Source organism: Biomphalaria glabrata, chromosome 10 (assembly GCF_947242115.1).
Source record: "Biomphalaria glabrata chromosome 10, xgBioGlab47.1, whole genome shotgun sequence".
Lineage (NCBI taxonomy): Eukaryota > Metazoa > Mollusca > Gastropoda > Planorbidae > Biomphalaria > Biomphalaria glabrata.
In genome coordinates this window covers 37876584-37888633 of record NC_074720.1, presented here as the reverse complement: position 1 = coordinate 37888633, position 12050 = coordinate 37876584, and the positions used below count along the sequence as shown (strand labels likewise).

General features: G+C 36.0%; 1 protein-coding gene across 1 annotated transcript in view; it reads left to right on the top strand.

The window, feature by feature from the left end:
* Positions 1–603: 603 nt before the first annotated feature.
* Positions 604–12050, top strand: part of LOC106060930 (adenosine deaminase AGSA-like) — a 29664-nt gene continuing 18217 nt past the window's right edge. Inside the window, exons 1-3 of the mRNA XM_056043806.1 lie at positions 604–718; positions 2544–2779; positions 3278–3407. Coding sequence (XP_055899781.1) covers positions 2564–2779; positions 3278–3407 — 346 coding nt within the window. The 5' untranslated portion in view covers positions 604–718; positions 2544–2563. The remainder of the gene's footprint in view (positions 719–2543; positions 2780–3277; positions 3408–12050) is intronic.

Below are 12050 nucleotides of genomic sequence, written 5' to 3'. Positions count from 1 at the left end.
TTACCTTTTCTAATAACGCAGACAACACCGGGTATTTTTTGTTAATGAAACAACTGAATTTAACTCTTTCTCTCCGTAATTATTTTCCACGTTATGACAGCTTCGATAACTTTTTTGTTTGTTATCAGAAAATGTTTTATTTGGTATAGAATTAAAGGGGACTGCATGCTCTTGTTATATAAGACAAAGTCAAGTTTATAAAGTCAGACAGTAATTTAATTTAATGAGGTTAAATCAACGATGGTATCGTCAATTAAGAGAAAAAGAGTTAACAATACTTGAGTTCATGCACTTACTTTAATTCTGCTACCTAGTTGCTTTGTTCATGCCTAATTTTGTGTGTTGTTGTTGTTTGTGTTGTTTTAATTCAAACAAGAGAGGGACCCTTTTTTTAATGCATTCAAACTAGGTCACATCCTCCAACATTCCCAGACTCAGGGGCCGCCACCGATAGACTATAAATTAAATCATAAAGCTACGCGTCTTTCCCGCCACGATTCGGCCATAAAGTCATTGGCAGAACTGACACAAAAATAAGAGAGAAGAGCAACAAGTGGCTGAGATCCTCACGTCTGCTAACACAAGAGTCTAGGTTTTTTTTTTTCATTCAACCCAGCTGAGCATACGATATGAGGTTAAAAGCATTAATTACATATAATGGGAATCACGTAGAGATAACGAAGATTACATGTTTTTGATTGATCCATATCGTGTCAGAGTAAGTAGACATTTTTGTTTTACTAACAAGATTCTGGATGAAATTTTACATTATACAATTACGTATATTTTGTACAGTTCTTGTATTAATTAAAATGTTAATATTTTGTATTGAAAAAGAAGTGTTAGGAACTTTTAGTTTACATCTGTCTGTAATTTATAATATGCTGCTTGTGTATGATTGCCATTTTGCTTAAATGATTACTTGAATCGAGAATCATTACTCGAGCATGTGTGTGTGTGTAAACTTGTACAAAAGTATTACTATCTCTTTGAGAATTGTTTAAAAGCATATCACAATGTTTCAACAATGAAGTACCGACTTAAGAGTGATATCGAATTCTATACTTAACGATTTGTCTAGGATCAGATTATAGGCAACTTTTTTTAAATTTTTACATTTAAATCTTACAGTTGGTAACACTGTCGTGGTTAACCCTCAAAACGCGTGAGGTAGTTTAGCCTCTAAACATCAGAATTTTAATCCCATTTTGTATGCACTCATTGTAAAACAGCTCAGCACTTTAAGGGTTAAGAAGTGCCCCGTTTGTAACGAGATGCTAATATACAAAAGCAATTCGGCATTGCGTTAACCCCAAAATTCTAAAAAATTTTGGACAGAAATTTACATATTAACTATTAAATGAAAAAAAGAAAAAAGAGATTAAATTGACAAGCACTCGTTTTCCTCTTCTAAAATATGCATGCTTTTTAGGATATACGAATTACTATTAATAGAGTAAATTTGTATTAACGCTTTCAAAACAAGTGTAAGGGCCTCCACAAAAATCCTACCCCGGGGCCTCCACTTTCTTAAATCCGGCCCTGGATCGGTGTCCGTCTGTGTTTCTATAACGATTCAAACTCTTTGAAGGTTCTAAGCTACCTCTTTTTAGTTATCTAGAGTTATGGATCCTGATCTAAAATTTGGTCACTTTTAATGTCGCGTTCACAGTCCGTCTTTTTGGTGCGATATCCTACTTCTAAATTATAGTTATCTGAAGTTTACCGTTTGAGTACGGAGAACTGCCTCATCGTGTGGTACTTTCGTCACAATGATTCGTCCTGCAGAAGGTCTAGCATAGGATGAAACAATCTCTATTTTTGAAGAACCGTGTGAAAACGTATATAATGCAGTATGCCTTATAGTGGCTATAATGTACTTTGTAACATTGGACATATTTTGTAAATAAGTGTAAGCAAATAATACCTATTATGTAAAGTCATATACACTGTAATACTAAAAGAATAGTACTGAATGTGTAAGTATGGTCTAATCTAAAACGAAATATATATTTTCATGATCCATGTTTTTATTTGTTGTGTAGATTCGGCTTTTTTTTTTTCAGTTCTTACTATCAATTAACACTTTCTTCATAGTAAAACAAATCAAACAGTAAAAAAAAAACAGTAAAAAAAAACAGTAAAAAAAAACAGTAAAAAAAAAACAGTAAAAAAAAAACAGTAAAAAAAAAACAGTAAAAAAAAAACAGTAAAAAAAAACAGTAAAAAAAAACCAGTAAAAAAAAACAGTAAAAAAAAAAACAGTAAAAAAAAACAGTAAAAAAAATAGCAGCTTAAAAAAAACAGGTGGAAGATAGCCAAATAACCTGAACAAATAATTGAATCATATATTTTAATTTCGAATTCCGCTTATTATGACTAGATGGCTAAGTTTATACAGCGCACTAAAGATACGAACTTAAGAGTCGCTCTTCATACTGGCCAATCTTGTTCTCATTTTTAATTATTCAGTGACCAATAAGATATGAATTTTTAGTTGAATATATTGCCTTAGTATCAAGTAGGGTTGTTTTTTCTCACAGAACCTCTATACACAAACATCATGATTTGCATAGTGTCAGGCTTGCCTGGGCTGGCTTTTGTCCTGCTGCTGGCCAGCTTTGTGTCCTCAAGGCCTGTTCAGCGTGACCTGGCAGCAGACAGAGAGAGCCACTTCCTCCAGAGAGCGAAGCTGATAGATGAGGAGACCAAGCTCAGGATCGGCTCGACGACAACTCTAACACCACCCGAGAGTACCTTGGACTACATCATGATGAGGGTAAATAGAAGGGTGGAGGTTGGTGACGACATAGCCGTGGTGCTCGAGCCTTTTTTGTAACTCCGGGGCCGTATGCATTTTTGACGTAGGGGGTCCGGGCAGCATGACGACATTCCCTTTCGTCCTAAGGGGGTTTGGTTGGGGCGTGGTGATCTTCGTTTTTGAGATCAATTAAATCTTTTAATAGTGTTAAGCCATTTTATCTACTATCTAAATATATTGGCATAATGAACGCGCGACTTCATGTACTTTGGCATATTTAGTCAGTCTTGCAAATTGTAATCACTGGGTATTAAATGGTTATATATATATATATTTTATTTTATTTTGATTGTATATAAATATAAATAAATTGATTGGATTTAGATGTAAATAATTAGATAAGAAGAATTTTTTTTTAATAAAGGGCCACGATGCGTCAAAGAAAGTATAGATAACTTATCATATTTACTGATATCTTTTAAAAGAATTACTTTTTTTCCTGTTGGTTTTTCTAAGGAAAAGAGACGAATCATGGACGAGAGCCGCATCAACCGTTCAGCTTATCTCCCCGCTTACAGTTTCCATCAATCTAAAGCCTACATTGAGAACACAACAATCTACAAAATCATTAAGAGGATGCCAAAAGGTGAGAGATTTGAGACCCAGGGTCATAGAGACCTATTGGAACGCCATGTGACTAGCAAACCTTTAGCGGCCCGTAATGTTTTATTTAATCTGTAGCCAGCGGCGTCACTGGGAAGGGGAGGAGTAGTACGAGGGTACGGACGGCAGCGGGTAACATTCCTAAGAGGGTAACATTCCTAAGAGACTAACATTCCTAAGAGGGTAACATTCCTAAGAGACTAACATTCCTAAGAGGGTAACATTCCTAAGAGGGTAACATTCCTAAGAGACTAACATTCCTAAGAGGGTAACATTCCTAAGAGGGTAACATTCCTAAGAGACTAACATTCCTAAGAGGGTAACATTCCTAAGAGGGTAACATTCCTAAGAGACTAACATTCCTAAGAGGGTAACATTCCTAAGAGACTAACATTCCTAAGAGGGTAACATTCCTAAGAGGGTAACATTCCTAAGAGACTAACATTCCTAAGAGGGTAACATTCCTAAGAGGGTAACATTCCTAAGAGACTAACATTCCTAAGAGGGTAACATTCCTAAGAGGGTAACATTCCTAAGAGGGTAACATTCCTAAGAGACTAACATTCCTAAGAGGGTAACATTCCTAAGAGGGTAACATTCCTAAGAGACTAACATTCCTAAGAGGGTAACATTCCTAAGAGGGTAACATTCCTAAGAGGGTAACATTCCTAAGAGACTAACATTCCTAAGAGGGTAACATTCCTAAGAGGGTAACATTCCTAAGAGACTAACATTCCTAAGAGGGTAACATTCCTAAGAGGGTAACATTCCTAAGAGACTAACATTCCTAAGAGGGTAACATTCCTAAGAGGGTAACATTCCTAAGAGACTAACATTCCTAAGAGGGTAACATTCCTAAGAGACTAACATTCCTAAGAGGGTAACATTCCTAAGAGGGTAACATTCCTAAGAGGGTAACATTCCTAAGAGGGTAACATTCCTAAGAGACTAACATTCCTAAGAGGGTAACATTCCTAAGAGGGTAACATTCCTAAGAGGCTAACATTCCTAAGAGACTAACATTCCTAAGAGGCTAACATTCCTAAGAGACTAACATTCCTAAGAGACTAACATTCCTAAGAGACTAACATTCCTAAGAGACTAACATTCCTAAGAGGGTAACATTCCTAAGAGGGTAACATTCCTAAGAGGGTAACATTCCTAAGAGACTAACATTCCTAAGAGGGTAACATTCCTAAGAGGGTAACATTCCTAAGAGACTAACATTCCTAAGAGGGTAACATTCCTAAGAGGGTAACATTCCTAAGAGACTAACATTCCTAAGAGGGTAACATTCCTAAGAGACTAACATTCCTAAGAGGGTAACATTCCTAAGAGGGTAACATTCCTAAGAGACTAACATTCCTAAGAGGGTAACATTCCTAAGAGGGTAACATTCCTAAGAGACTAACATTCCTAAGAGGGTAACATTCCTAAGAGGGTAACATTCCTAAGAGACTAACATTCCTAAGAGGGTAACATTCCTAAGAGGGTAACATTCCTAAGAGGGTAACATTCCTAAGAGACTAACATTCCTAAGAGGGTAACATTCCTAAGAGGGTAACATTCCTAAGAGACTAACATTCCTAAGAGGGTAACATTCCTAAGAGGGTAACATTCCTAAGAGGGTAACATTCCTAAGAGACTAACATTCCTAAGAGGGTAACATTCCTAAGAGGGTAACATTCCTAAGAGACTAACATTCCTAAGAGGGTAACATTCCTAAGAGGGTAACATTCCTAAGAGACTAACATTCCTAAGAGGGTAACATTCCTAAGAGGGTAACATTCCTAAGAGACTAACATTCCTAAGAGGGTAACATTCCTAAGAGACTAACATTCCTAAGAGGGTAACATTCCTAAGAGGGTAACATTCCTAAGAGGGTAACATTCCTAAGAGGGTAACATTCCTAAGAGACTAACATTCCTAAGAGGGTAACATTCCTAAGAGGGTAACATTCCTAAGAGGCTAACATTCCTAAGAGACTAACATTCCTAAGAGGCTAACATTCCTAAGAGACTAACATTCCTAAGAGACTAACATTCCTAAGAGACTAACATTCCTAAGAGACTAACATTCCTAAGAGGGTAACATTCCTAAGAGGGTAACATTCCTAAGAGGGTAACATTCCTAAGAGACTAACATTCCTAAGAGGGTAACATTCCTAAGAGGGTAACATTCCTAAGAGACTAACATTCCTAAGAGGGTAACATTCCTAAGAGGGTAACATTCCTAAGAGACTAACATTCCTAAGAGGGTAACATTCCTAAGAGACTAACATTCCTAAGAGGGTAACATTCCTAAGAGGGTAACATTCCTAAGAGACTAACATTCCTAAGAGGGTAACATTCCTAAGAGGGTAACATTCCTAAGAGACTAACATTCCTAAGAGGGTAACATTCCTAAGAGGGTAACATTCCTAAGAGACTAACATTCCTAAGAGGGTAACATTCCTAAGAGACTAACATTCCTAAGAGGGTAACATTCCTAAGAGGGTAACATTCCTAAGAGACTAACATTCCTAAGAGGGTAACATTCCTAAGAGGGTAACATTCCTAAGAGACTAACATTCCTAAGAGGGTAACATTCCTAAGAGGGTAACATTCCTAAGAGGGTAACATTCCTAAGAGACTAACATTCCTAAGAGGGTAACATTCCTAAGAGGGTAACATTCCTAAGAGACTAACATTCCTAAGAGGGTAACATTCCTAAGAGGGTAACATTCCTAAGAGGGTAACATTCCTAAGAGACTAACATTCCTAAGAGGGTAACATTCCTAAGAGGGTAACATTCCTAAGAGACTAACATTCCTAAGAGGGTAACATTCCTAAGAGGGTAACATTCCTAAGAGACTAACATTCCTAAGAGGGTAACATTCCTAAGAGGGTAACATTCCTAAGAGACTAACATTCCTAAGAGGGTAACATTCCTAAGAGACTAACATTCCTAAGAGGGTAACATTCCTAAGAGGGTAACATTCCTAAGAGGGTAACATTCCTAAGAGGGTAACATTCCTAAGAGACTAACATTCCTAAGAGGGTAACATTCCTAAGAGGGTAACATTCCTAAGAGGCTAACATTCCTAAGAGACTAACATTCCTAAGAGGCTAACATTCCTAAGAGACTAACATTCCTAAGAGACTAACATTCCTAAGAGACTAACATTCCTAAGAGACTAACATTCCTAAGAGGGTAACATTCCTAAGAGGGTAACATTCCTAAGAGGCTAACATTCCTAAGAGACTAACATTCCTAAGAGGCTAACATTCCTAAGAGACTAACATTCCTAAGAGGGTAACATTCCTAAGAGGCTAACATTCCTAAGAGGGTAACATTCCTAAGAGGCTAACATTCCTAAGAGGGTAACATTCCTAAGAGACTAACATTCCTAAGAGGGTAACATTCCTAAGAGACTAACATTCCTAAGAGGCTAACATTCCTAAGAGACTAACATTCCTAAGAGACTAACATTCCTAAAAGGGTAACATTCCTAAAAGGGTAACATTCCTAAGCTAGTAACATCAAAGTGGGGAAAAACAATTCTCTTATTGGTAAAAAAAAAAATATATAAGTTCTGGAAATTGGCGTTTGAGGTGGGAGTAACACCACCTCTGACGACGCTTAAAGTCTATAACATATCCTAACATAGACTACATGTAGATATGTTAGCGGACGATAAGAATGAACCAGTTTCCGTTGATAAGTGAAATTATTTTGACGTCCTGTGTCTGGCATCCCCGAAATGTTATTAGATCTAGAGCAGACTATGCAAATAGTGCACGGGCTGATAAGAACAAAAGTAGTTCTTTTCCGAGTCCACCCCAACTCTAATGGGTATCTGACTTACTTTATTATTCAGTTGACCTTTCAATAGGGCGTCCTTGACATTGTTTAGTCTATCCATTTATTTCATAATCTTTCCCAATCTTTTTATTTATTTTTTTTAGGATACCTTATAAAAGTAAGGGGGTTGCTGTGGTCGAATGGTTAAGTGCTTGGCTTCCGAACCTGAGGTCCTGGGTTCGAATCCCAGTGAAAACTGGGATTTTGAATTCCGGGATTTTTAGGACGCCCCTGAGTCCACCCAGCTCTAATGGGTACCTGACTTTAGTTGGGGAAAGTAAAGGCGGTTGGTCGTTGTGCTGGCCACATGACACCCTTCTCGGTAACGTTGGCCAGAGAAACAGATGATCTTAACATCAGTTGCTCTATAGATCGAGTTGTCTGAAGGGGAACTTTAGCTGTTTTTTTTTTTCTCTCTCTCTCTCTCTTTCTGTATGTGTGTGTCTTTTGTCTAACGACGCTGGTAATGAGTTGTGTTTTTAAGTTTGAATCAATGAAGCATTAAGAGGTTTGAGGCTTGAGTAACAGTAATTACTTTAATCTCACCAAGAAGACTCGAGATTAAATCTCTGATGGAGACAGAATAATTTTTAATTTGATATTTAACTTCAGCTGAGATGTGCTGAACGAGAGCTTAAAAGGTAAAAGAAAAGAAGAGGTATTACTACACTACTAATACTAACAGTCATTTGGATGTGTCAATGACTGTCGAGTTTTATTGTTTGTAAAATGTTTGACATTTTTCGGATGTTCCTTCAGAGTTGAAGATAATTTAGTCCAAACCTCAGCAGGGCGACGGGGCGATGGCATAAGGGAGGGCATGAACCCGGGACCATCGACAAGTCCAAACGACAGCCCAGCGCGCATACCGCACGACCGGGCGGGCAACCCGACCAGGCCGTTGGGGACTGGGTAATTTAGTTGAAACAAAGTCATCTCATCGTCTACAATACATGTTGATTTTTTAAGATCCGGCGGGTACATCTTTAAGGAACAAAAATGCAGTAGCAGAAACAAAAAGAGAATGCGATATTGTGAAATATGGGGATGATGTAATTATAAGGTATCCTAAAAAAAAGATTGGGAAAGATTATGAAATAAATGGATAAACTAAACAATGTCAAGGACGACCTATTGAAAGGTCAACTGAATAATAAAATTGTTTTGCACTACAAACCAAAAGGGCTTAGAGATCTCATTTTAAAAAGTGCCCAATACCTTTGAAAAATGTATATCATAGTCTGTGACATTTTACGTCTCGAGGGACCATCTTTTCCCAGTGCAACTTCTTTTGTGACTAAAGAGGCCAATCCTTGATACACAGCTGCGATCGCAGGTTGGGCATATGTAATCACCAGGCGCCGTTTGCACTTTCACCCTTCTTTCTACTACTGTTGTGTTTGGCTTTTGCTATTGGGGATCTATCCAGTGCCACTTTTTTTCCAGTTGCTAGTGTCGATTTTGAAGGGCTTCATGTCACGTCTGCATACATCCGTATACCGTAAAAGTTGGCGACCAGCTTTCCTGCTTTCTGTTATATCACAATACAGTAATACAATAAATGTCTTGTGGAAGTCGAGCTTCTGGCATTCTATGAGCGTGGCCAAGCCGGCAAAGGCGTCTGCTACTGATAACATTGCACATGTTCTGGCACCCTGCTCTTCGTAGCACTTTCTCATTCATTCATTGGTTATTTTATCTTGCAATCTTATTTTAAAGAACCGTCTTAGGCATCGGAGGTGGAAAATATTTAGCTTTTTAGCGGCTCCCGTAAGGGGAAAAAGCCGCTATTAGGTTTGTGCAAAATGTCCGTCTGTCCGTCTGTCCGTCTGTCCGTCTGTCCGTCTGTCACACTCAGATCTCGAAAACTAGAAGAGATATGAAAAATATTATTTCATCATTAAATCCGGCTTGAAAAGTTTAGGTGCAACGGCTACTTTTGGTTTTCTAAAAGCAAACCGTTTAATTTATAAAATTAATTATGCAAGCGATTTTTTCATAAAAATACACCAATTCTAAAACAATTACGTAAATGTAAGGGAGGCAATGTTACAATATGCTAACAAAGATGGACAATTTTTGTGTATTTTCAGTATCACTAAGTCAAATATATTTTTAAAATGTACAGGAAATGTTTACAACAAATACAAATAATAGTTAAAGACGTTTTTTCTGGTCAACTAGCTGCTAAAATTAAAAGAAAACATTTCTGTTTGTTTATAAAGGCTAATAATGCACTTTGTATGTAAATATCACGTACATTTTTTTAAATGGACTTTTTATGCAGCGATTTTCGTGCAGTAGCGTAACGTCGCAACATGATCAGGTGCTAAACCAATTCCTTAAACTTTTTTAAAAAATCAGATTTTATTTATTTTTTGTTTAGTGCCCCCATCCGAATAAAAGAAGCTTATTTTTGTGCGTTTTGTCTGTTGGTCGGTCTGTCCGTCACGATTAGATTTAAAAAACTAGAACTCTAAAAGCTATTGAAAATCTGATTTACCCTTTAATGTTCCTCCCATAACATCTCAATAGTTTTAAGTATCTAAAATTGATTGTTCCGGATTTTTTTGTGCAAAACTAATCAACGCCAACAAATGTTTGTTTGCTCTTCTAACTTATATTACATTCAATTTCCATGCTTAAACGTTGCAAAAACACATTATCAATAATATGTTGTTCCGTTTTTTATGTAAATAGCATATTAATGCTAAATCATAATCTCTATACTGACTTATATTTCATTAATTGTAAAAATGTTCCGGATATTGTTTTATAAAACATGAATTATGCCTAATGATTGTTTGAAATCGCATAAGGCTTTTAAAAAAAGTAATTTACTAGAATTGATTACTGAAAATTACTGTTTAGACATTTAATTTTCTTGTAAAACATAACATAGAAGTTTTGTAATCGATAAAGAAAGTTCCGGATTTTGTTTCTTACAAATCGTCGCCAGAAATTTCCGAATTAATTTAAAAATCTACTAACGCCAAATAATTGTTTGAACTCCCTCTTCTAATTAATAAACAAATAATCTTCTCATTTACGAAATAATGTTTTTACGGATTTTTATGAAAAATATTTTAACTCACTACTCTCTTACAGTACATTTAACTTTGTACCTAAAACATTAAAAAATCTAATTATCGTTAATATTATGTTCCGATTTTTAAGGAAAACAGAATCCAAACACCAAAGTAAGGTATGAAAATCTCTCCACGTGGCTGTAGTACATCTAATTTTTATACGAGACCATCCAAAAAATTTAATTAACGGTATTACATTTATCTGAAATTCTCTTTTTCTTTTACTATTTATACAAACATCCGGAACAATCTATTATATAAACTTTTCAATTGTGTTCATACCTAAAAATTATTGCGATGTTTTGAAACGTAGAATAAAGGTTAATTAATTTTTAATAACTTTTAGTTGTTTTTTTTATATCAAGATAACGGACAGACCGACTGACAGACAAAACGCAAAAACAATGTGGCTTTGATCCTTTTTAAATAATATCTATTAGAACTCAGTGCACCAATGTCTATGAACCCTCGTTAAATATCTCGTGTAAATAAAGACATTTTTTTTTATGGTACCGGTACTAGCCTATTGTGAGGTAATGGAATTTTTTTTCTTTGACGTCATATGAATGGACTCTTTAAATGTAATGTTAAAAGAACGCACTCGGTGCACCAATGTCTATTAACCCTCGAAAAAATTGCTTGTATTAATGAAAACATATTTTAGTCTAACTAAGCTGTGTGACGTAGTGTTTTTTTTTCCTTTGACGTCACATGGAATGAATTCTTTAAATGAAATGCTAAAAGAACGCACTCGGTGCACCAATGTCTATGAACACTCGAGAAATGGCTCGTGTTGATAAAGGTGATTTTTAGTCTAGCTAGGCCTTGTGACGTAGTGTTTTTTTTTCCTTTGACGTCATATGGAATGAATTCTTTAAATGAAATGCTAAAAGAACGCACTCGGTGCACCAATGTCTATGAACACTCGATAAAAGGCTCGTAATGATGAAGGCGATTTTTATTCTAGCTAGGCCGTGTGACGTAGTGTTTTTTTTCCTTTGACGTCATATGGAATGAATTCTTTAAATGAAATGCTTAAAGAACGCACTCGGTGCACCAAAGTCTATGAACACTCGATAAATGGCCCTTATAGATGAAGGCGATTTTTAGTCTAGCTAGGCCGTGTGACGTAGTGTTTTTTTTTTCCCTCTGACGTTATATGGAATTAATTCTTCAAATGAAATGAAAAAAGAACTCGGTATAGTAATGTTTATTAAGCCTCGTTATGTGACTCGCGTTTAAAAAAGGAATGATATCTTGATTTAGATCTAATCTAGATTTTTTAAACTAGATCTAGATTTTTATTACAGTATATCTAGATCTGGATTTATATTCTAATTTAAATTATTTTAGAGTCTAGATCTAGAATTTCTAGATCTAGTTTAGACTAAAATAGACTAGATTAAGATGTAGAATTTCAATTTCTAAACTTAAAGTGTAAAAAAAAAGTGTAGATTTTCATTTCCAAACGTTTTGATCAATATTGTAATGTTTTAATATACTAAAACTAATCTACTATTTTTTTTATTAAATTTAAATTTAAATTTACGGCAAATGAATCTTTGAAACATTATTACTTTTGACCATCGGATGGCTGCCTGGTCGTGCGGTTTGCGCGCTGGACTGTCGTTCAGATTTATGGATGGCCCAGGGTTTAAACCCTGCCCGCTCCCATCCCCGTCGTCCTGCGGGAG